We start from the raw sequence: 25,939 nt of genomic DNA on the forward strand, positions 1-25,939 counted from the left end.
GTTGTTTCACCCAAGAGGGATTATGAGCCAACTATGTCGGCCTTAACCAAACGTAGAAATAAATCATGAATATTGACTAGGTTGGTCTTAGCCATGTTGGAATATTGGTAGTTCAAAAGGTATTTCCAATTGTAAAAGCCCTCGAGGCAAATTCTGGTTTTCTTAATGGGCTCTGCACCCAAGTTGGGGGGTTTGGACCGAAAGTGAGTGGGCTTAGAACCCAAGGAAAACATTTATAATCCTAATTTAATTATTGCCAGGTTAACCTTGGAAAAGTATAAAAACAAGGGAAATGGGGCAAAAGGAGCATTCTTCTTATAAGGATTAAGGCTAAAAGTGGCTTAGCCAAGGCAACAAAAGGAGCCACAACTGAAGAAGGATAGATTTGTGGACAAGGCCCACTTTGCTTAAGGTTCTGTTGGTTGGGAATGGCTAGACAAAAGTTTTGTGTAGACCGCTGGCAACTTGAAGTGAGGCCACAACCAAGGAATAGGCTGCAGGTCTAAACAAACCAGCCATAGCACGCAAGGAGGAGGGTCGTAGGGCTATTGTAGCAACTTGTTAGGCTCAGGGAGGTATCCACTGGTTTGTGTAAGGTAAAAATAGGAGGCCAAGGTAGAAAAAGAGTTGACTAAGGCTACCATACTAGGGAGTAGGGCTGGTTGAAGGGTAAAGGAGTAGGAAATATTCTAGTAAAGGGGCCAAAGGCCTAATGGAGTTGGCATAGGGCCCAAGATAGCTACAACAACAGGACCATGGGCTAAAGGATCATGCCCATGTAAGTTGATTTGTGTTAATCTAATTTGGGTTGGTGAAAGCCCTAGTTTGGTACAACTAAGTATTTATAGTGATGTAGGTGTCTTTATGAGGGAAGGAAAGGCTTAGAGGACAAAGTCTTAGCCCTAGGGTATTGGTCAAAAGGACTTGACATTGTATTTGGCATTGTATTGTGATATAAAGGGCCATTATCTTTGGTAGAAGAGCCCCATGAGTTTTCTTATCAATGGAATTGTAAGAAACAAGTTTTGGGCATAAAATATTGTGTACTATCATTGATCTAATTGCTAGTATATTTTGTTGTGCAAAATTGTTTAAAGTTAGGAATTGCTAGTGTGTTTATGTTTCCTAGCTAAGGCATAAACCATACCTAGGGTGCGTGGATTTCTAACATGGTGTCAGAGCTACTTCGAAGAGCAGTTGGATTTGAGATGCGCACATGTGTCAGCTCTGAGAGGGAGTTGTGAAGCTATTGCAGGAAGCAACATTGTTGCCAAGAGAGTTGGCTAGGTATGCCTTGTAAGACATGGAGCAAAATGTTCAGACAAGGAGCTATGGATTATTGTAGCTTGGGGTGGCGAAATGGGAGTTATGGTGGAGAACTCGGTGCACAACATTATGTTGAGTGGTGGGATGCCAATATTGTTGATGGACTTCCGTTGACTTGTCAAAGTAAGTTGCGACAACCCAAGTGCCTTGGTAGGGAGTGCTTTGGCATGGACGGGGTAGCTTCATATGGATTGCAGTTTGATGAGTTTTGTGAGATAGTATATTCATTGGGTTGTAGAGTTGCAGATTTGATAGTGGAACCATGTGCATATGAAGTGTTTGATCCAAGAGGATGAGAAAACTTGCAGAGTCGAGGTGCGGTGGGCTAGCGTGGACTAGGCCAAATGTTCAACCACAACTCGACACCGACCTTGAAAGGACACAAGTTTAGTTGCAACACATGCATAAGTTTTCATGAGGTTACTTTCTTGGAGGGAAAAGCAGAGTGTGCTAAGGGATGGTTGTGTAGGCTCAGAGGGAGTTTGGCTTTAGGATACTACAAGATTTAGAGGGAGAGTCAACAACCCAGTGGAAGTCTAACCTTCAGGTTCAAGTGAGAGAGTGGAGTGTTCTAGGCCATGCAAGGAAAGTCACAAACCATGCAAGGAAAGTCGTGGTGCATGCAAGGAAAGTTGTAGATCATGCAAGGAAGTTATGGTGCACGCAAGGAAATGTCATGGTACATTCAAGGAAGTCATGGACCATGCTAGGAAAGTCATGATCATGCAAGAAAAGTCATGGCCATGCAAGGAAAAGTCATGGCACATGCAAGGAAGCCATGGCCATGCAAGGAAAGTCATGGAGTTGGAGATTTCTAGGAAGAAGTCATGGAGTTGGAGATTTCTAGCAACAAGGAAAGTCATGGTTTGGATGGCCATGCAAGATGCTCTGAAGCGGGAGGCTTCTAGGAGCATGATGTCTTCAAAGATCCAGGTCTTCCAAAAGGATGTGGTTTCAGATCAAATTTAGAGGCAGGTTGAAATACCTTCCTCATTAAGAGGGAGTGTTGAAATATTGGTAGTTCAAAAGGTATTTCTGGTTGGAAAAGCCCTTGAGGATTTTTGGTTTGGTTAATGGGCCTTGCATCCAACTTTGGGGCTTTGGACACAAAGTGAGTGGGATTTTAACCCAAGGAAAACATTTGTTATTCTAACTTAAATATTGTTGGTGTAAGTTGTCAAGTCGGCTCAGGTTGGCTAGCAAGGCCAAGAGACACAACCTTTGAAAAGTATAAATACAAAGGTAAGGAGACAAAAGGAGCATTTTTCTTGTGAAGATCAAGGCTAAAAGTGACTTAGCCAAGGCAATAAAAGGAGTTGCAACTAAAGAAGGAAAGCTATGTGGACAAGGTTGAGTTTGCTTAAGGTTTTGCTGGTTGGGAAGGGTTGGACAAAAGTTTTTGTGTAGACCACTAACAACTTGAAGTGATGCTATAACCAAGGAATAGGTTGCAAGCCTAAACAAACCAGCCATAGCAAGTGGGGAGGGCTGTAGGAAAGCTGTAGGAGAGATGCAAGGTTGTTGTAGCAACTTGCTAGGCTTAGTGAGGCATTTGCTAGCCTATGTAATGTAAAAATATAGAGGTTGATGCAAAAAAAGAGCTAATTAATGTTATTGTAGTAGCGAGCTGGGATGGTTGAAGGGTAAAGGAGTAAGTGATAAGCTTGTAAAGGGCTCGAAGGCCTAAAGGAGCTGGCAGAGGGCCCAAGAAAGCTACAACAAGAGGACTATGGGCTAAAGGACCATGCCTAGGTAAGATGATTTGTGTTTGAGTAATCTAATGTATGCTAGTAAAAGCGCCCTAGTTTGCTACAACTCAGTATTTTGAGTGTTGTAGGTGTTTTAATAAGGGCAAGAAAGGCTTAGAGAACAAAGCGCCAACCCTAGGGTATTGGTCAAAAGGACTTAACATTGTATTTGGCATTATACTGGGATATAAAGGGCCATTATCCTTGGTATGGGAGCCCTGCAAGTTTTCTTATTAATGGAATTGTAAGAAACAAGTTTTGGGCATATAATATTGTGTACTATCATTGATTTAATTGTTGGTATATTCCGCTATGCAAAATTGTATAAAGTTAGGCACTGCTAGTGTGTTTATGTTTCCTAGCTAAGGCATAGACCAGACCTAGGGTGCGTGGATTTCTAACAAGCCAATCATAATACATAAAATAATTATTAAAATCCTATGTCAACCTTGGTTGAGTGAAACTATACTATTCTCAACAACCCCCCATTAAATTGAAGAGTGGGTTGTAGAGAAAAATGATGAAATAAAAACGAAAGTGGATTTATGGAAACTCAACTCGATATAGGGTTGAGCATGGATGAATTAGAAACAAGAGTGGGTTTATGGATACTTGATATGAAATAGTGTTGGTCATGGCTTAAATACAAATGAGAGTGGGATATGGATAGCCAACTCAATATACAAATGAGAGTGGGCTGATGGATACCTAAATCAACACAAGCGAGTGGGTTTATGGATACCTGGTTCAATATAAATGAGTGTGTTGATGGATACCTAACTGAACACAAGTGAGAGTGGGTTTATGTATACCTAGTTCAGTAAAAATGATAGCGGGTTTATTAATCCCTAGCTCAATATAAGGTTAGCTTTAGATGAAAATGGAAATGGGTTTAGAATTATCTAGCTCAAGATAGGCCAATTTTAGTTGAAAATGAAGGTTACACCATTAGGGTAATTTGAGAAAAAAAAAATGGGCGTCAACAAAAAATGTACAGTCAAAATTGACTTTAAAAGAACCTCTAGATTCAAGAAGATGATGTCAACCATAAGGGTAAATTTTTTTGGAGGGAAAGGAAGATAACTACTTTTTTAAATCATATTTCTGGTTTATATCCTTAAATTTTTACTCAAATTTCACGTGTAAGCGCTTGTTGGATGCAAAATCTTGTGAGTGCCTATGTTTGGAATTTGCAAAAAGTAGTTTTGTTTCTTCCCCTTTGATAATTCATAACTCTTATTTTATTATTTTTGTTAGGGGGCTCATTTTAGATCTCAAATTTTAGCTACGGAGAGAAGAAATTCACAAGATACATCTCTTCTTAAAATTGAATACAAGCCAAATAGAGAAGCCATTACATATAATCCCCCTTGCATGCCAGATCTCCCAAATTAGTATGATTCTATAAGTTGGCAAAGGTGGCCTCTAGTAGAGGTTTTGTGAAGAGATGTTAGTAAGTTGGTTTGTCAAAAGCCAAAAAGCTTGGCACAAGCTGTCCTTGAGAATGAAGTTATTGAATGTAGTTGTGTAGAGCCAAATAGTCTTCTAGATGGGATTGAAATGATTCATCAACATTGCACTACCCAATGACTATAGGAGTAACATCATAATGTGGAAGTGAAAGATCCAGTGAAACATGTTGGTTTACTAAAGGTTCATAGACTAGCACCCACTTTCCTTAAGAATGGGTCACATAATGTAATTCATCCGGATTAGACCAACATCATGTAGAGAAAGTTACATTGGAACATGTCGAGAATCATTCGTGGGCAAAACAATAGTGGAAAATACCTTTGTGGACTGTGAATAGGAAGTTAGGAACTTCATTAAAGAGACCATTTGAACATCAATCCTCTTGTGACACGAAGGATCATATAAACTATGGTAGAACATGGACCCATTTACTTGATCCAAAAATGTATAAATGCAAAATTGATGGGAGCCATATCTTGAACATCAAGAGGAAGAGGTTGCTCCATGTGCATTCATAAACTCTTGCTCCAAATAAAGGTAGTTATTTGATCTTCCCAAATATCATAATTAACTTGTTATAATGAGTGAAACATCCATTGCAAGTCAATAAGCTCAATAAAGAAGCTTCCCTCCATGTGCATCTACAAAATCTTGCTCCAAAGATAGGTACTTGATCTGCACAAATATCAAAATTATCTCCTTAGGATGAGTGAAACATCCCTGCATAACAGTAGGTTCAACAAGGAAGCCTTCATAAAGTCTTCAAAAGTTTTGCCTTTATAAACCCAAGAGAAAGAGAGGTATCAACTTCCTTTAAAAAATATGCAATGTGCCTTGAGGAATGGTTTATGCCCTAGGAAATTATGGAAAAATTGCACTAGCCTTGAAGATGTTGATTTTTTGTAGCATCAAGAGGTATTCTCATATGTGAAAAGGCCTTCCAAGTTGGCCAAAGAAAAGTATACAAAATGAAAATGAAAATTATTATTTTGGGCTTCATGTAGACCCCAAAAATCAAGTCGACCCCACAAGTGAAGGAGTGTGACTTTTGGTCAAAAGTCACCCCATCTAACTCTTATCCTCCACTTTGACCAATTTACACACAAAATTTCTTTTATTCTTCTGCTCATGTGCGAAGTCAAGGAGGGCGAATTTGATTTTTTGACCAAGTATAGAAGTTGTTGTTTGACCTCATTTTGACTGAATGCGATTTGCTTCATCTGACCAAGAATCAGGTTACTGTTTGATTGAGATTGACTAAGATTGACCGCCGAAAGGAGGTTGTTTTGACTTTAGGAAATTCAGACTTTGACTGCAGGCCCTTTAATGTTCAAACTTGACCTTGGATGGATTTTAGATTGTTGACCAACATTGACTCTTGGTATTTTTGGAGGTTTAACGATCTTGGAAAAACTAGTATTTGACCAAGTTTGATTGGTATTTTTGGAGGTTTGACCATCTTGGACTAACTAGTATTTGACCAGGTTTGATTGGTGAATTATTTTGAGGAATATCAACTTCACTTGGTAAAAATGACTAACAAAGAATTTCTTTGTTCAGGGGTTGATAGTTGAAAGAGATCTTATAGAACTTGGGTGGATAAAGGTTGATCTTGACTAGCCAACTCGATATACAAATGAGAGTGGGTTGATGGATGCCTAAATCAACACAAGTGAGAGTGGGTTTATGGATACCCGGTTCAATATAAATGAGTGTGCTGATGGATACCTAACTGAACACAAGTGAGAGTGGGCTTATGGATACCTAGTTCAATAAAAATGATAGTGGGTTTATGAATCCCTAGCTCAATATAAGGTTAGCCTTAGATGAAAATGGCAATGGGTTTAAAAATATCTAGCTCAATATAGGCCAATTTTAGTTGAAAATGAAGGTTACACCATTAAGGTAATTTGAGGAAAAAAATGGGCATCAACAACGAATGTACAATCAAAATTGACTTTAAAAGAACCTCTAGGATTCAATAAGATGATGTCAACCATAAGGGTAAATATTTTTGGAGCGAAAGGAAGATAACTACTTTTTTAATCATATATTTGGTTTATCTCCTTATATTTTTACTCAAATTTCATGTGTAAGCGCTTGTTGGATGTGAAATCTAGTGAGTGCCTACGTTTGGAATTTGCAAAAAGTAGTTTTGTTTCTTTCCCTTTGATAATTCATAACTCTTGTTTTATTATTTTTGTTAGGGGGCTCATTTTAGATCTCAAATTTTAGCTATGGAGATAAGAAATTCACAAGATACATCTCTTCTTAAAGCTGAATACAAGCCAAATAGAGAAGCCATTACATATAATCCCCCTTGCATGCCAGATCTCCCAAATTAATATGATTCCATAAGTTGGCAAAGGCGGCCTCTAGTAGAGGTTTTGTGAAGAGATGTTAGTAAGATGGTTTGTCAATAGCTAAAAAGCTTGGCATAAGCTATCCTTGAGAATTGAACTTATTGAATGTAGTTGTGTAGGGCCAGATAGTCTTCTACATGGGATTGAAATTATTCATCAACATTGCACTACCCAACGACTATAGGAGTAGCATCATAATGTGGAAGAGGAAGATCCAATGAAGCATGTTGGTTTAGTGAAGGTACATAGACTAGCACACACTTTTCTTAAGAATGGCGCCACATAATGTAATGCATCCAGATTAGACCAACATCATATAGAGAATGTTCCATTGGAACATGTCGAGAATCATTTGTAGGCAAAACAATAGTGGAAAATACCTTGGTGGGCTGTGAATAGGAAGTTAGGAACTTCATTAATGAGATCATTTGAACATCAATCCTCTTGTGACAAGAAGGATCATATAAACTATGGTAGAACATGGACCCATTTACTTGATCCAAAAATGTAGAAATGCAAAATTGGTGGGAGCCATATCTTGAACATCAAGAGGAAGAGGTTGCTGCATGTACATTCATAAACTCTTGCTCCAAATAAAGGTAGTTAGTTGATCTCCCCAAATATCATAAAGCTGAATACAAGCCAAATAGAGAAGCCATTACATATAATCCCCCTTGCATGCCAGATCTCCCAAATTAATATGATTCCATAAGTTGGCAAAGGCGGCCTCTAGTAGAGGTTTTGTGAAGAGATGTTAGTAAGATGGTTTGTCAATAGCTAAAAAGCTTGGCATAAGCTATCCTTGAGAATTGAACTTATTGAATGTAGTTGTGTAGGGCCAGATAGTCTTCTACATGGGATTGAAATTATTCATCAACATTGCACTACCCAACGACTATAGGAGTAGCATCATAATGTGGAAGAGGAAGATCCAATGAAGCATGTTGGTTTAGTGAAGGTACATAGACTAGCACACACTTTTCTTAAGAATGGCGCCACATAATGTAATGCATCCAAAACAATAGTGGAAAATACCTTGGTGGGCTGTGAATAGGAAGTTAGGAACTTCATTAATGAGATCATTTGAACATCAATCCTCTTGTGACAAGAAGGATCATATAAACTATGGTAGAACATGGACCCATTTACTTGATCCAAAAATGTAGAAATGCAAAATTGGTGGGAGCCATATCTTGAACATCAAGAGGAAGAGGTTGCTGCATGTACATTCATAAACTCTTGCTCCAAATAAAGGTAGTTAGTTGATCTCCCCAAATATCATAATTAACTTGTTATAATGAGTGAAACATCCATTGCAAGTCAATAAGCTCAATAAAGAAGCTTCCCTCGATGTGCATCTACAAAATCTTGCTCCAAAGAAAGGTATTTGATTTGCCCAAATATCATAATGAACTCCTTAGGATGAGTGAAACATCCTTGCATGATAATAGGTTCAACAAGGAAGCTTTCATAAAGTCTTCAAAAGTTTCACCTTTATAAATCCAAGAGAAAGAGAGGTATGAACTTCCTTTAAAAAATATGCAATGTGCCTTGAGGAAGAGTTTATACCCTAGGAAATTCTAGAAAAATTGCGCTAGCCTTAAATATGTTGAGTTTTTGTAGGTATTCTCGTATGTGAAAAGGCCTTCGAATTTGGCCAAAGAAAATTATACAAAATGAAAATGAAAATTATTATTTTGGGCTTCAAGTGGACCCCAAAAGCTAAGTCGACCCCACAAGTGAAGGAGTGTCACTTTTGGTCAAAATTCACCCCATCTAACTAATATCCTACACTTGACTAATATACTAGAAGAGTAAGGTGAATTATTTTGAGGAATATCAACTTCACTTGGTAAAAATGACTAACAAAGAATTTCTTTGTTCAGGGATTGATAGTTGAAAGAGATCTTATAGAACTTGGGTGGACAAAGGTTGAGCTTGACTAGGCATAACAATGTTAAGCATTTTGGAAATGGACTCGAGTAATTTGAAACAACTGACTCCCATCTTTGGCTATAATAGCTTGTTGACTATGCAAATAACATTCAGAGCACTAACTACTTTGGGAAAATGATAAGTTTGTGGGACAACGAACTGAGCTAATAAACACTCCCATACTGCGAATTCATCTCTTTGATCTTGATGTCGTTGAAACATGCAATTTCTTATTTCAAATAAGTCAAACTCACATTTGGTATTAATTACGTCTGCATCTTTATCAATTAATGGCAATTTGTCTAAATTCACGGAGGCTTCAAGAAAGGGTCTTCGCTTAGGTTGAGCTTTAACCACCTTTCCTTTCCTTAGATACATTTTACCAATTAAAAATTTGAGAAGAAGAGAAATAATTACTTGGAAAATAGAAATTTAGTTGAGCCTTTATTCATTGTTGCTGCTCACTGTCAGTAAGCTTGCCAACTTTGGTATTTCCCAAGCTCTTCACTGTGTAGTAATTATTGATAATCACTTTAGCTTTGACTGTTGAAGTTTCAATCGTAGACACACAGTGACAAAAAATTCGAAGAACTAGTCCAACTTGCTTCCAATGTGGGTCCCTTTACTGAGTTAGCATGACACATGGTTGATTTGACTCCAAACTGTGGCAGAATATCAAGGGGGTGTGTGTTTAGAAAAGCATGAGGGGGAGGGGGGGGGGTTTATTTACGAGTGGGTGCCATGTACCTCGAGAGTTGTTTCATTAAAACCACAAATTGTGCAACCCCTTGCATTAAACTCGAAACGATAAGGGGGGTCTGCTATCTGATCGTGACTGTCCTTTCTTGAAACAACATCAACACCCTTGATAATAACAAGCACTTTATTCAACCTTTAATCAACAAACTTTATAATAATGCTATATTTTAAAATTATTTGATTTTCATACTTTTGTACTAAAGGCTTTGGGAAATGAATCGCTGATGACCCTTGTTCCATTCTTAAAATTGAAATCTTGCGTATAGGGCCATAATGTCATTTTTCTCCTTGGCAATTTCATTTCTTGTAGCACAGGTTCAACATCAACACTTGTTGTTCTTGTGTTCAACACAAAAGGACCAACTTCAACTTTCAACTTGAACAATGTAGGGCATTTTCTATGCAAAAAATGTATCTGATCAACGTTCAAACTCTGCTTGATGAACTCTAATGCAAAAATCATTATAGGAAGAAAAACTTGCAATCTATATGAAGACCCCATGTAACTTGCTCTTTGTAAAATTTTGATATAAATACTAATCTCCCACTTTAACATCTTTGCTGAGTTGCAAGAATGTTTTAATCTCTGGGAAAACTCTTGGAGGTGCTGTACCATTTAGAAGGGTGAAAACTATTGACAAAAAATGATTAACAAATTTTGAAAAAGAAAATTATTCAGAATGTCTTCTAAATATAGATGTCCAATAAATAACTGGGAATTCATGTCCCTATGAATCTTGCTTTTGTAGGGAAAAAGATGAGGAAATCGTTCTAAATGAAAACACAAAAATAAGTATATGAATATCGATTGATACCTAAATGACTTATGAAGGTTAAATTTTGATAATTGATCATTGATGACATCAAAGAAATATTGGCAGTAATTGAAAATGATATGAGGATTTCTTTGATGGGGAAATGATCTTCCTTGAGATTTCAGGGAATATATTGGAAGAGTAGGGTGGATTATTTTGAGGAATATCAACTTTGTTAACTGAGAATTTCTTTGTTCAGGTGTTAATTGCTAAAAGAGATCTTGTGGAACTTGGGTGGCTAGAGGTTGAGTTTGACTAGGCATAACAATGTTAAGCATTTTGGAAATGGACTTGGGAGTAATTTGAAACAATTGACTCCCATCTTTGGCTAGAATAGCTTGTTGACTATGAAAATAATGTTTAGAGCACCAACTAACTAGTTCAGGAAAATAATAGGTTTGTGGGATGACAAATTGAGCTAATAAAGATTCACATACTCCAAATTCATCTCTTTGATCTTGATGTCACTAAAATGCCCAATTTCTTATTTCAAATAAGTCAAACTCACATTCAGTATCAATTACGTCTGCATCTTTATCAATTAACAACAATTTGTGTAAATTCATAGAGGCTTCAAGCAATGGTTTTGGCTCAGGTTGACTTTAATCGTTCCTCTTCGTCGATGCATTTTACCAATTAAAATGTTGAGAAGAAGAGAAAGAATAACCCAGAAAATATAAATTTAGCCAAGTTTTTATTCACTGTTGTTGGTTGTTGTCTGTAAGCTTGCCAACTTTGGCATTTCCCAGGCTCATAACTGTGTAACAATTATCGATAACCTTTGTTTTAGCTTTGAACTTTAGAGTTTTAATTGTAGATACATGGCAACAAATAATTAGGAGAATTGGTCAAGCTGGCTTCCATTTTGGGTCCCTCTGTTGAGTTAACATAACACATGGTTGATTTGACTTCAAACCATGACAAAATAGCGTGGGGGAAGGGGAGTGGTGGGGAAAACCATGAGTGGGGTTTGCTATTTACAAGTGGACGCCACGTAGCTTGAGAGTTGTTTCATAAAAACCATGAATCACAGACCCTGCCCCCTACGCATTGAACTCCCAACGATCAGTGGGGTCTGCGATTTGATTGTGATCATCCATTTTTGAAACAACATCAACACCCTTGATAATAGCAAATCACTCTATCATAGTGCTTTATTCAACCTTTAATCAACAAACTTATAATAGTGCTATATTTTAAAATTATTTATAGTAGTGTTTTAAATGAAAAAAAGAAGTTATAATATCGTACCTTTCCATAGGTGCAAAAATTTAAATATTTTACTTTTTTTTTGAATTTTTTTGCCAAGAAAATGTTACAACAATGACAACAAATAACCTGAATAGGAATATTATGACCTACACCCAAGCATTGACCCAACAATTTGTATGAACCTTTTACAAGTGGATGCCGCATACCTTTAGAGTTGTTTCATAAAAACCATGAATCATGGACCCTGCCACCTGTGCATTAAATTCCCAACGATCTAAGGGAGTCATCGATTTGCTTGCGATCATCCATTCTTGAAACAACATCAACATCCTTGATAATAGCAAAGCCCTCTATCATTGTGCTTTATTCAAAATTTAATCAACAAACTTATAATAGCGCTATATTTTAAAATGATTTAGAGTAGTGCTTTAAATGAAAAAAATTGTTATAATATCAAAACTTTACATAGGTGCAAAAATTTAAATATTTTACAATATTTTGAATTTTTTTTGCCAAGAAAATGTTACAACAATGACAACAAATAACGTGAATAGGAAAATTATGACCTACACCCAAACATTGCCCCAACAATTTGTATGAGCCTTAAAAGGACAACATGAAAGGTTTGTGCACTACTAGCAGCCTCACTCAACCTGTTCAAGTGAAGGTAGCAAAGAATATTGGCATCAAGAGGATGATATTGCAGGTTCAAATTGTAGTTCTACCTCAAACATTTCATAGGCTTGGAAACACTCCTAACGTTATATCAAGCCACTTTGGTGATATGACATACTATAAACATAATTAAATGTTAGAATCATTCGTTGGTCCAGAGGGAGATGAATCTTTGCTGATATGTACAAAGTCAAAAATGTCATCAAAGAGATTTTGACAAGAGAATATTTTTATGGCAATTTTGGGTTCAACCCCCAGGAGGCTAGGTTGTCGTTGGAGGCTAAGGATATTTTAGGTCAATCAAAGGCTAAGTTCTAGAGGAGTTAACAAGACAAAGGCATGTCCATAAGGAGACTTGGAGACTACATCTTGTATTGAAGTCTTGAATAAGAAAGTACTAGGGTTTGTGTCATGCATGACTTAATGAAGAAACCTTGGGAGAAGATGAAAGAATCCAAGTTTGATGAGATTGCAGATGGACTTTGTTGATTTCTGCAAGGAAGCAAGGATCAAGAGGGAGTTGACAATTCCATACAACTCACAGTGGTTTAATCAAAAGGCACATCGTGAAGGTTGCCAAGGTAGTAATTCTAGCATCAGGAAGAACAAAGCAACGTTTGTAACAAGAGGGTTCTCCCAGTAAAAGGGAGCAACTACAATATGACTTACAACTTCAACATAAGGACTTGCTTGCGTGATAGAGAGAGCAATAGTGGAAGGAGGATTTGCTTCGATGACAAAGGGAGTTTAGCTTTGAAGATTGAAATGAAGGATTCTGGCTAGGTCTAAAGGACTTTGACTAGAAAGATGAATGGCCCATGATAATGGCAGGGGCAGAGATTGGAATGAAGGGTTTTGGCTAGGTCATAAAAGACTTTGATCAATAAGAAGCTTCAATTAGAGAAACTTACTAAAGGGTTTTACTCTCAAGAGAAGAGAGGTTTTGGCCCTGACAGAGAGCCAACATCTTGTGTTCTTGTTCTTATGTTTTTGGTAGCAGTTTGATGAAGTATACACACATGCATTAATAATAATAAGAAGAAGACTAAGCTAACAAGAGAAAGTAAAAGGACTCCACAAATTGTTATCAAGTCAAGAAGAATCACACTACACCTAATGGCCCTTGATTCTTCAACATGGTATCAGGGGTAAGGTGACACATCAAGGAAAGGACATCTCAAGAACACTCATCAAGGAAGGACATCTCAAGAACACTCATCAAGGAAGGACATCTACAAAGTTGAAGCATCTAGCCAAGAAGTCTCAATCACTTCAAGGACAAGAAGGTCTACCATCTATCATTCATCAAGGACGACTACAAAGCAAGAAGAAGAGCCTTACACGGAGGCACCTACAAGAAGAGAAGATCAAAGAAGGACCTACATCAAGCTACAAGTCATCAAGCAAGCCCACTGGGAGAAAGCAACTTGAATAACATCAAGATCTAAGGAAGGCAAACCATCAAGTCTTCAAGGAGAAAGCAAGCCCACTACATCTCAAAATCAGTGTATGTCCCCCTCTGAATATACATCAATGTCTTTTTGCAAGGAAAACAACAAATTGGTAGGTACCAATAACTTTCTTGCATTGAAGAAGAGCATTGATTTACTTCTCAAGGAGAATGAACTCCTAGAACACACCAAAGGGAATGTTACTATTCCTGCTAAGGAACAAACTCAAGCCTTAGCCAAGTATAATAAGGATGAGACAAGTGCTCAAAGGATTTTAATCGAATCTATCAAGGACTCTCTCATTCCTTATGTCTCTAAACTTAAAACATCAAAAGAAATCCATGATAAACTAGTAGAGTTATTCTTGGTAACCACAATTGAAGAAGTGATATCTCTACGAAATGAATTGTACAAAATGAAGATATCAAAGGAAGGAATAACTCCCTACTATGAAGATCTCTAAGATGAGGGATCAACTTCAAGAGCTAGGGGAAGTCATGTCCGACAGAGAAATGCCAACTGTAGTACTCAATGCTCTACTTGAGGATTGGGGCAACTTCACATCAAGCATATATGCAAAGGAAGCCACCCCATTAAGTGAAATGTGGTCCCTATGCAAGATAGAGGAAACAAGACTCAAAGCAAAGGATGATGTGGGATCAAAGGAGCAAGCATTTGCTACCATGGCCGAGAGAAAATGAAAATTTGGCAAAATTTGGTCCACGAAGAACGAACAACAAAGATATGTCCAAAATCCAATGCTATGGATGCCAAGAATATGGACACTACAAAAGGAATTGTCCTAACTGTTGTATGTTGCATTGTATCTTTATTGCTCACAAATTTGTGCATTGTAGTGTTCCATGGGACCTCTAATCTTATAATCCAATCGAAATTCAAATTAATCATGATTTAATTGAGGGTTTAATCTCACTTGCAGGAAAATTGGACTTTTCAAGCTTGAAAGCAATGGATTTATATGTTGTTAAAAACCCCCGCATGGGCCCTAAGAGAGATTAAGTTAACACTTGAATCCTTATGTCAAGAGCTCTACCACTGATCTCGAGGCCATGGCCAAGGTACTTAAGGCTTTCCTCTGGAAGCCGAAGGTCTTCTTGTATTAGGATCCAGTTCTGGACACCACTGTCATGCTTGGAGTTGTTCCTTCCAGGTATGGCTTTGCTAGTGGGGATACTGGCTTTGGCATTTACTTTTTCATAGCCTGAGGAAATGCCATGGTCCCTACAATGGAGATGACCAAGTGGTTTGACACTAACTAGTAAGTTTGATCCCGATGAACTCGACCTTTCTGAGGATTGCTAAGTCTAGTTATTGCGCATTATGCCATGATCTAAGCAGATTGTGTTGTCTTTGTTCTTTTCAAACACTATATTATTTTAGAGTTGGGCACGAATATCAAATTTACCTACTCATCACACAAGGTGGTGGAAGAGTACAAGGATGCTAAAGAGGCGACTTATCTATACTTCACTTCAACGTTTATGGATTATTTGTTTGTTTCCATATACCTATGGTTGAATCCCAGGCAGGGTTAGCCTATTAGGAGGCAAGCTTAAAATCTCCCCTGCCTTCCACTTTCTAAATTGAAATTCCCCTTTATTGCATTGTTTTTGAAAGTTTTATTAGAAATGCAAATTAGAATTGACTTGATGATAAATGGGTATTTCAAATAGCTACACCTAGCTGGATAGGGGATAAGTGGCCCGTTTAATGCCCTTGGATATGGGTGCTTGATGGTGGACAAGTGGCCTGCCTAGGTCCCTTGAATTTGGGCACTCGATGGGGACAAGTGGCTCGTTCAATGCCCTTGGATATGGGTGCTTGATGGTGGACAAGTGGCCTGCCCAGGTCTCTTGAATTTGGGCACTCGATGTGGACAAGTGCCTTGCCTAGGTCCTTAGAGATGGATGTTTGAGGGGCTTTGGATGCTGGATGGGCGACAAGTGGCTTGTTTAGTTTCTTGGATTTGGACACTGGGTGGATGGCAAGTTGTTGGTTCAAGGCCCTCATATCTGGATGCTAGATGGGTGACAAGAGGCTTGCCTAGGCCCCTATGATTTTGGCCCTTAATAGTTGACAAGTGGCGAGCTCAAGGCCCTTTGATCTGGGCTCTCGATGGGTGACACTTGGCGGGCTTAGGCCCCTTGGATTTGCGTGTTGGATGGGCAACAAGTGGCGGGGTTAGGCCCCTTGGATTTGCGAACTAGATGGGTGACAAGTGATGGGGTCATGCCCCTTTGATTAGGCAGCTGTATGTGTGACAAGTGGTAGGGTTATGCCCCTTTGATCATGCCGTTGTATGTGTGACAAGTGGTAGGGTTATGCCCCTTCAATCAAGTTGTTGGATGTGTGACAAGTGGTATGCCGAGGGCCCTCAAATCTGGGTGCTTGATGGATGACAAGTGGTGGGCCCAGGGACCTTGGATCTAGGCTCTCTTGGATGACAAGTGGCTTGCCCAGGTCCCTCCAATTTGGGTGCTTGATGGATGAGTAGTGGCTTGCCAAGGTCTGTTGGCTCTAGGTGCTCGATTGATGAGAAGTGGCTTGCCCAGGTTTGTTGGATTTGGGTGTTCGATAGATGACAAGCGACCAATTCACATCCCCTTGGATTTGTGTGCTCGATGAATGACAAGTGGTGTGCTTAGTGTCCTCAGATCTAGGTACTCGATGGATGACAAGTGGTGGGCGTAGGGCCCTAAAATCTGTCAGTGTGATCACTGACAGGTAGCCTGCTTAGCGCCTTCAAATCTGTGTTCGATGGGCAAGTGGTGGGCTTAGGGCCTTAAGATTTGTTAGTTTGATCACTGACAAGTAAAGTAGCCTGCTTAACGCCTTCAGACCTTTGTGTTTGATGGACATCAAGTGGCCTGTTCGACACCCTTGGATTTGGGCGCATGATGGTGGATAAGTGCCCTGCCCAGGGCCCTAAGACTTGGGTGCTTGATGGTGAACAAGTGGCTTGGCTAGGTCCCTTAGTTCTAGGGTGCTAAATGGGCGAAAGTAGCTAGTTAGGGCCCTTGGGTGCTCGATGGTGAACAAGTGGCTTGGCTAGGTCCCTTAGATCTAGGAGTTGAATGGGCAAGAAGTAGCTAGTCAAATCTTTGTGTTCGATGGGCAAGTGGTGGGCTTAGGGCCCTAAGATTTGTTAGTTTGATCACTAACAAGTAAAGTAGCCTGCTTAGCGCCTTCAGATCTTTGTGTTTGATGGACATCAAGTAGCCTGTTCGACACCCTTGGATTTGGGCGCATGATGGTGGATAAGTGCCTTGCCTAGGGACCTAAGACTTCGGTGCTCGATGGTGGATAAGTGCCCTGCCCAGGGCCCTAACACTTGGGTGCTCGATGGTGAACAAGTGGCTTGGCTAGGTCCCTTAGATCTAGGTGCAGAATGGGCGAGAAGTATCTAGTTAGGGCCCTTGGATTTGGATGCTGAATGGGTAGCAAGTGGCTTGCATATGCCCCTCTGTTTTTGGCCCTCAATGACTGACAAGTGGCAGGGTCAAGGCCCTTGGATTTGGGCTCTCGATGGGCAACATGTGGAGGGATCAGGGCCCTCAGATTTGCCCGTTGTATAGGTGACAAGTGGTAAGTGTAGGCCCCTCTAATATATGAACATGGGCAATCCTATCGATCAAGCAACTAGATGTGTGACAAGTGGTGGGGTGATGCCCCTTCGATCATGTTGTTGGATGTGTGACAAGTGCTCTGTCCAAGGCCCTTGAATTTGGTGTTTGATGGATGGCAAGTGGCGGGCTCAAGGCCCTTGGATTTGGGCTCTCTTGGATGAAAACTTGTGAGTTGAGGGCCTTGGATTCGAGATCTGGCGTGCTGAGGGCCCTTTGATCTGGGCTCTCATTGAGGACAAGTGGGAGGCTCAAGGCCCTCTAGCCAGGGCATTGGACGTGTGTCAAGTGGCCTGGCCAAGGTCCTCCGATCTATGTGCTTAATAAATGACAAGTGGCTTGATAAGGTGTGTTTGTGTCTTTGATCTGGGCACTTGATGGATGACAAGCTTCTTGCCCATGTCCCTGTGATCTGTTCACTTGATGGATGACAAGTGCCTTGCCTATATCCCTCTAATATGGGAGAAAAGTGGCTTGCCCAACACCCTCCGATCTAGGTGTTGGATGGATGACAAGTGGGATGTCTAGGTTTGTGTGACAAGTTGCTTGTCTGGTCCCTCGTATTTGGGCTCTTTTGGATGACAAGTGGTGTAGATCCAATGGTCAACATTTAGTGCCTAGGGCCTTGTCAAGTGGTGTAGATTTGGCGGCTAGGGCCCTTGCCAAGTGGCATAGATCTAGCAGCTAAGGCCCTCTTAAGTGGTGCATATCCAATGGTCGAGATTTGGCGGTTGGGCCTTGCTAAGTGGCATAGATCTAATGGCTAAGATCCAATGACCCGACATTATCAAATGTTGTAGATTCAATGGCCGAGATTTGGTGCATTGCCCAATGGCTAGCTACTTCACATCAAGTAACCCTAACATGTTGCATCAAGTAACCCTAACACTTCGCATAAGGGGCTTTTGTTAGTGGGGTCCCCAACATCTTACAAATAATTAACGATATTTTAACATCCACTAGACTAAAAAAATAATGAATAAATAAATGAACGATATTTTAACATCCACTATGCTTAAAAAAACTAAAACTAATGAATAAGTAAATAAATGATATTTTAACATCCACTAGACTTAAAAAAAGTCTCTATGTGATCACCACTAGTTAGACGGTCAAATCATATATTAATAATGCCTCAAATTCATTAAATCAAATCATATATCAATAATGCCTCAAATTCATTAAATCAAATCATATATCAATAATGCCTCAAACATTTTAACATCCACTCCACTAAAAAATAGTCTCCATGTGACCACCCGTTAGACGGTCAAATAGAATATTAATAATGTATGAATGACATTTTAACATCCACTCCACTAAAAAAAATAGTCTCTATGGGACTAACCGTTAGACTGTCAAATAATATATTAATAATGCCTCAAATTCCTATTTCTTTGAGCTCGCTAAACGGACCCTCCTTCGGTAAGCAGATTGTCCTTAGCACAACTGACTTTCACAGAGGTGCCCGCTGTAGTGGATCTCGGCCCAACGGTGGATAGGTAAACGACCATTAGTAGCGAACCAGCCCCGCAGATCCAATGGCCAAGATCTAGCGGCCAGGGCACTGCGAAGCGGCGGAGATCAGTAGCCCAGATGTCTTGCCCAACACACTGACATGCCGCGCTCGCGCAACAGACTGGCACAGACGCTGTGTCAATGCAATGCCACGTGGCGCAGTAGAATGGCCCAGATGTGATGTCATTGCACTGCCAAGTGGTGCAGTACCAATGGCCCAGATGTGATGTCATTGCACTGCCAAGTGGTGCAGTACCAATGGCCAGATGTCGTGTCCATGCACTGCCAAGTGGTGCAGTACCAATGGTCAGATGCCGTGTCCATGCACTGCCGAGTGGTGCAGTACAATGGCCCAGATGTGGTGTCCATGCTCTGCCAGGTGGCACGGTAACAATGGCCCAGATGTGGTGTCCATGCTCTGCCAGGTGGCACGGTAACAATGGCCCAGATGTGGACACGCTCTGCCAGGTGGCACAGTAACAATGGCCCAGATGTGTACACGCTCTGCCAGGTGGCACGGTAACAATGGCCCAGATGTGTCCACGCTCTGCCAGGTGGCACGGTAACAATGGCCCAGGCACAGTAACAATGGCTCAGATGTGTCCACGCTCTGCCAGGTGGCACGGTAACAATGGCCCAGGCACAGTAACAATGGCTCAGATGTGTCTACGCTCTGCCAGGTGGCACGGTAACAATGGCCCAGATGTGTCCACGCTCTGCCAGGTGGCACGGTAACATTGGCCCAGGCACAGTAACAATGTCGCAGATGTGTCCACGCTCTGCCAGGTGGCACGGTAACAATGGCCCAGATGTCGTGTCCACACACTGCCAAGTGCCAGAGAACACTTGGCACTTGGATCAAGGGCCCTCCTATCCGCCCGGTCGATGGAACGTAAGTAAAGATTCACTGTAATATCATGAACTTACTGTGTTATGTTGGAATGCGGCGTCCGTATTTGATAAAATTATCCATGGGAACTTAGTGACAGATAAATTCTCGGTGTTAACTTATCTGCGGGTCACTATTTTTGGATACGCTGATAGCTTACTACAGACAAGTTATTGTCGATAATTTACAGAAGTTATGTGAAAATAATACGCTATCACTGATAACTTATGTGAAAATAATACGCTATCGTTGATGACGTATCTGAAAATAATAAGCTATCATCTGAAAATGATACGTTATCACTGATAACGTATCTGAGAATAATAAGCTATCATCTGAAAATGATACGTTATCACTGATAACCTATCTGAGAATCTGATATCGTATCTGAGAATAATAAGCTATCATCTGAAAATAATAAGCTATCACTGATAACGTATCTGGGATAAGAAGCCAACAGTGATAACGTATATGAAATTAATAAGTTATCACTGATAACTTACATAAAATAATAAGTTATCATTGATAACTTATTGCTTATGACTTATTATCTAAGACTTATCATATAACTTATCGTCCGATAAGTTCTCTTCTTAAGACTTATCATCTGATAACTTATCAGATCTGACAGATTTGGGCCGTTGGATGTCGCCCAATCTGAGCCGTGAGATCTGGCAGATCTAGGCCGTCGGATCTTGCCCAATCTGGGCCGTCGGATCTCGTCCAATCTGAGCCGATGGTTTTCGCCGAATCTAGACCGTCAGATCTCGCCCAATCTAGGCCGTCGGATCTCGATCAATGTGGGCCGTCGGATCTGGCCCAATCCGAGCCGTTGGTTCTCGGCCAATCTGGGCCGTCGGATCTGGCCCAATTTGAGCCGTCGGATCTCGCAGATCTTGGCCGTCGGATCTGGTAAATATGGACCGTCAGATCTGGCAGATTTGGGCCGTTGGATGTCGCCGAATCTGAGCCGTGAGATCTGGCAGATCTAGGTCGTCGGATCTCGCCCAATCTGGGCCGTCGGATCTCGTCCAATCTGAGCCGTCGGTTTTTGCCGAATCTAGACCGTCGGATCTCGACCAATTTGGGCCGTCGGATCTGGCCCAATCCGAGCCGTTGGTTCTCGGCCAATCTAGGCCGTCGGATCTAGCCCAATTTGAGCCGTCAGATCTGGCCCAATATGTGCCGTCCGATCTAGCCGATCTGGGCCGTCGGATCTGGTAAATATGGACCGTCAGATCTGACAGATTTGGGCCGTTGGATGTCGCCCAATCTGAGCCGTTAGATCTGGAAGATCTAGGCCGTCGGATCTCGTCCAATCTGAGCCGTCGGTTTTCGCCGAATCTAGACCGTCAGATCTCGCCCAATCTAGGCCGTCGGATCGCGACCAATTTGGGCCGTCGGATCTGGCCCAATCCGAGCCGTTAGATCTGACAGATCTGGACCGTCGGATCTTGCACAATCTGGGCCGTCGGATTCGGCAGATCTTGGCCGTCGAATCTCTCCAAATCTTGACCGTCGGCCCTCGCTAAATCTAACCGTCAGATTGGCTATGGCTCCACGGGAGGCGCCACATCGGTGAAAGAGGCACCATTTGGGAAAATCCGAGACTGCAGCCGTGGCGCATCTCAAATCCGTTCCAGCTCCTGAGCGCATTTCAGATCGATTCCGGTGGGTACTGGTGGGCGCAACCAGATAAACATGTGATTCATTCAGCGAAATTATGAGATGGGGCATGATGTTTTGACTGAAAAACGAATTTATGGGTTACTAACTGCACCATTATGTATCCTGCTCTGAAAAAAACTGATTTTGAAGGAGGAGCTGCGCTGGTCAGTGCTGGGACGGTGTCAAACACTTTCCATACCCTCGGCGGGGCAGAAGGGGCCGCCCACGTACAAAAATAGACGAGAGATTAGGTTTGTTGCGCATCTATACAACAGTTAAATACTCATTTCCCATTCAACTGCACTCACGGCACCATTATTCCTGAAGTGACTCTTCAGTGCAAAGTTAATAACCCTTGGATTATGGCTGATATTTATATATGGTTACAATGGGCGGGTGCTATTTTGTGGATATTCTCCTTTGGAGATCAAGAGTATCGGTGGCCGGTGGGATATTGCATTTCAAGCGCCAGCGTTCTTGCAATTCACAGGTGCGTTTCGAAATTGGTGCGCTTTTTGATCTTGCCATCCTCCATTGTTTTTGCTGTTCCTCTGAGATTCAACATTTCTACAGATACCTGAAAGATATAGCCCAGATCCCAAATATTCTTATATATTTTCGGGGCTATTAATCGGACAAAATTAATAGGATAGAAACAATCCATGATATACTATGTAACAAAAGCTTAAAAAATATTAAAAAATAGAAGAAAGATTTGTGAATATACTGGTCTACTTTACCAGTTGCCAATTGGGTACTAGCACGGGAATTAGAGTCAATTATACAAATGAAATGAGCTAAAAAAATTAGTATTTTAGCTGGGTACTAGCACGGGGATTAGAGTCCATTATACAAATGAAATGACTTAAAAAATAAGTATTTTAAGCTCATCAAAGTATTAGAAATATATTTTATGATTTTTGTTTTTATTATTATAATTAAGATAAAGTTGAAATAATATTCATTTTATGACTTTTGTTTTTATTATTATAATTAAGATAAAGTTTAGTTTTTATTATTATAATTAAGATAAAGTTTAGAGAAATAATGAGATCACTCGTAATGAAGTTATAATGTATGGGTTTTAGTTTTCATTTTATGACAGGTTGGCGGTGCTATTTGCATGCTCATGGATCATATAGATGTTTATCAATTTATAACATCATATGGCCACAACCTTGAATGACGATCGATCTTGCAATAGAGGAAATGAATTATGTGTTGTGGATCCACCATCTAATCATATTTCTTGCACCAATAAAGCGTTAACTTGTTCAATATTTTGTCACTATTATTTTTTAATCTACATTCAATGCATGTTATCAATTGCAACATGGCAAGATATTACAATAGTGACCCAACAAACAAACAAATCGATAGGTTGTGGTTGGCTAAACACAATTTTTGAAAATAGTATACAAGCAATAATGTGACCAAACATGGTGAATGGAGCAATAATTTTAGAAATTCCCCCAAAGGGACATTGTGGTAGTGATATTAAAGGCTAAACTTATTTAAAATAAAAAATGAAAATAGTATACAAGCAATAATGTGACCAAACATGGTGAATGGAGCAATAATTTTAGAAATTCCCCCAAAGGGACATTGTGGTAGTGATATTAAAGGCTAAACTTATTTAAAATAAAAAATGACAATAGATTGGGGATAAGCCAATATCAGGGAGAAATAGAATTCATGCACATGGAACATTTCATTTAAATAAAAAACAATAATACCATATAATACTCTAAACAATCTAATTTTGGTATTCATCTATTCAAAACATCATAATTTTGATATTGGTTTATTTGACACAATTATTTTCAGTAATGTCATTTTAATGTGATATTAATAATATAAATACTTTTCATTTGGTTATATCAAGCATTTTCAATTAGCAATAAATTTTAGTTTTTCAATTTATGATTAAATTTTGAAATGACATTTTCAAAACATCATAATTTTGGTATTCATCTATTTAAAACATCACAATTTTGATATTCATTTATTTGACAATTATTTTTAGTAATGTCATTTTAAGCTGATCTTAATAATATAAATATTTTTTATTTAGTTATATCAAGCATTTTTCAGTTAGCAATAAAAAGCTGATCTTAATAATATAAATATTTTTTATTTAGTTATATCAAGCATTTTTCAGTTAGCAATAAATTTTAGTTTTTATGATTAAATTTTGAAATGATGTTTTCAAAACATCATAATTTTGGTATTCATCTATTCAAAACACCATAATCATGCATCTATTCAAAATATCATAATTTTGATATTCATCTATTTGACATAGTTATTTTCAGTAAGGTCATTTTAATGTGATAATAATAATATAAATACTTTTCATATGGTTACATGAAGCATTTTTCAATTAGCAATAAATTTTAGTTTTTCAATTTATGATTAAATTTTGAAATGTACTTTTAAATTGAATATGTTGATTACAAAACATTAATATATATAATATATATATACTTACTATTATCACAAAACTCTTTAAAACTCTTTAAATGGAGGATGTGGTGGTGGAGCAATTTATGATAAAATTTTGAAATGACATTTGAAATGCATTTATAAATTAAATATGTTGATTACACAACATTAATATGCATACCTACTATTAAACTTGAAATGGAAGATGTGGTGGCAAAGCAATTTTATACTTATTTGAAAACCACTTAAAGTAACCGCGTAGAGCTAATTCCTTTCAAACTGTTATTGTTATTTGCTATTGAAAATGATGTTAGAAGATCTATTGAAAATGATGAACATAGAAGACTAGATATTTGGAGGCTCTTTGATTGTTATTAAATGGTTTAATGAGATACACTCACATATTGTTTCCAACTGTTATTGTTATTTGCCATTGAAAATGATGTTAGAAGATTTATTGAAAACTATGTTCAATGATGAACATAGAAGACTAGATATTTGGAGGCTCTTTTGTTATTAAATGGTTTAATGAGATACACTCACATATTGTTTCCTATTCTCGTGGAAATTTTGAGGCTGATGGTTTTTTTTATTATTATCAAATTTCATGTGTTCATATGTATAGGGAAAGGAACTCTATTGCAGGTGCTCTTTCCAAGGTTGGTGCTGGATAGGAGAGGGGGACTTTGGAAGATCCAAGAATAATTAACAGAGACATATACAAAATACTAGCAAACACAAATGGTTTATCAATCTTCTTGATATTATTAGCATTTTGGTTACCTTTTCAGTGAAATTTTGATGTTCCAAATAGCTAGAGTTTGATGATATATTATTTATCAGATGATATGTATTTAGTTTATGGGTCTTTTTATATGATGGGTGACTATTTTGCATATAAAATTAATTTTTTGGCATGCACTTTAAAAATGTAATATTCACCTCAGTGAAAACTATGATTTTTCTTCGAAAAAATATAATTTTATAATATTAACTTTAATTTTCCTTCGAAGAAATGAAATGTGTATTTTCGAAATGTCAATTTTTATAATTCTACTTTATTTAAGTCTAATAATATAATGCATAGTGTTGACTCGATAGCTCAATTCAAATAGCATTCTAATCCATTGCAAGATACATTATTATTATGAACTATGTAACCCAAATCAATTGCAAAATTAGCATTCTAATCCATTGCAAGATACAATATTATTATGAACTATGCAACCCAAACCAATTGTAAAAATCTAATATAAAATTGTTGCATTTAGGGGCTAAAGTTCACTTGATCATTCATCTTAAATCATATTTTAATTCACATAAAAGGTGCTTCATTATATGCTAAACATTACGACAAAAATTAAAACATTGTAATTGAATGATTAATTTTATAATACAAGCATGAATTCTAAGTAATAAAAGAAGATAAAGGAACTAAAGCATGAATTCTAAGTAATAAAAGAAGATAAAGGAACTAATGTTATGTCTCAATTATATTATTGCTAAATAAAAAAATCGGAACATAATAATTGATATTTCTATGTTGCATTATTATTATTATTATTTTGCAATATCTTTTTTTAGTTAAGTTTTTAATAAGATTGAAGGTGAGTCAATTTTTTTTTTGAAAGTTCTTAATATACTTGAAGGTGAAGTGATGTTACTCAAAACTTTTTTTCTATTAAAAGTGCAAAAAAATATCACTTGGATGAGAAAGTTAAGTTTTAAGTTTTTCCAACTACTTAGTATAATCTAAGTCTGACAATAATATGATATTATTTAATCCAATTATATCATATTATTTAATCCAATTATAATTATATAAATAATTTATATAGTATTTTAAATTAGTATCAACAATTTTATTATTAATAAAAAATAAGTTAATCTTTTTATTTATATTTTATGTTTATTAAGATGACCTTATATATGTCATAAATACTTTTTATGCATTTCATAAATAAATAATACTTCATATATTATTAAAATTCAAGAAATTATTTTTATACATTTCCTAA

General features: G+C 38.4%; 1 protein-coding gene across 3 annotated transcripts in view; it reads left to right on the top strand.

Annotated features, from left to right (window-relative positions):
• Positions 1-24,831, top strand: part of LOC149230020 (succinate dehydrogenase assembly factor 1, mitochondrial-like) — a 103,092-nt gene extending 78,261 nt beyond the window's left edge. Inside the window, exons 1-2 of one of the 3 annotated variants that reach the window (XM_089378825.1) lie at positions 12,326-21,966; positions 24,547-24,831. In XM_089378825.1, the coding sequence (XP_089234951.1) occupies positions 21,839-21,966; positions 24,547-24,595 (177 nt within the window). In that variant the 5' untranslated portion in view covers positions 12,326-21,838 and the 3' untranslated portion in view covers positions 24,596-24,831. Of the gene's footprint in view, positions 1-12,325; positions 21,967-24,546 lie in introns of those variants that run through there. The other 2 variants (XR_016247982.1, XR_016247984.1) reach the window with 2 other exon arrangements.
• Positions 24,832-25,939: the final 1,108 nt, after the last annotated feature.

This window comes from Pinus tabuliformis, chromosome J (assembly GCF_031772625.1).
Source record: "Pinus tabuliformis cultivar Carrire ecotype Pingquan chromosome J, CPIR1, whole genome shotgun sequence".
NCBI lineage: Eukaryota > Viridiplantae > Streptophyta > Pinopsida > Pinales > Pinaceae > Pinus > Pinus tabuliformis.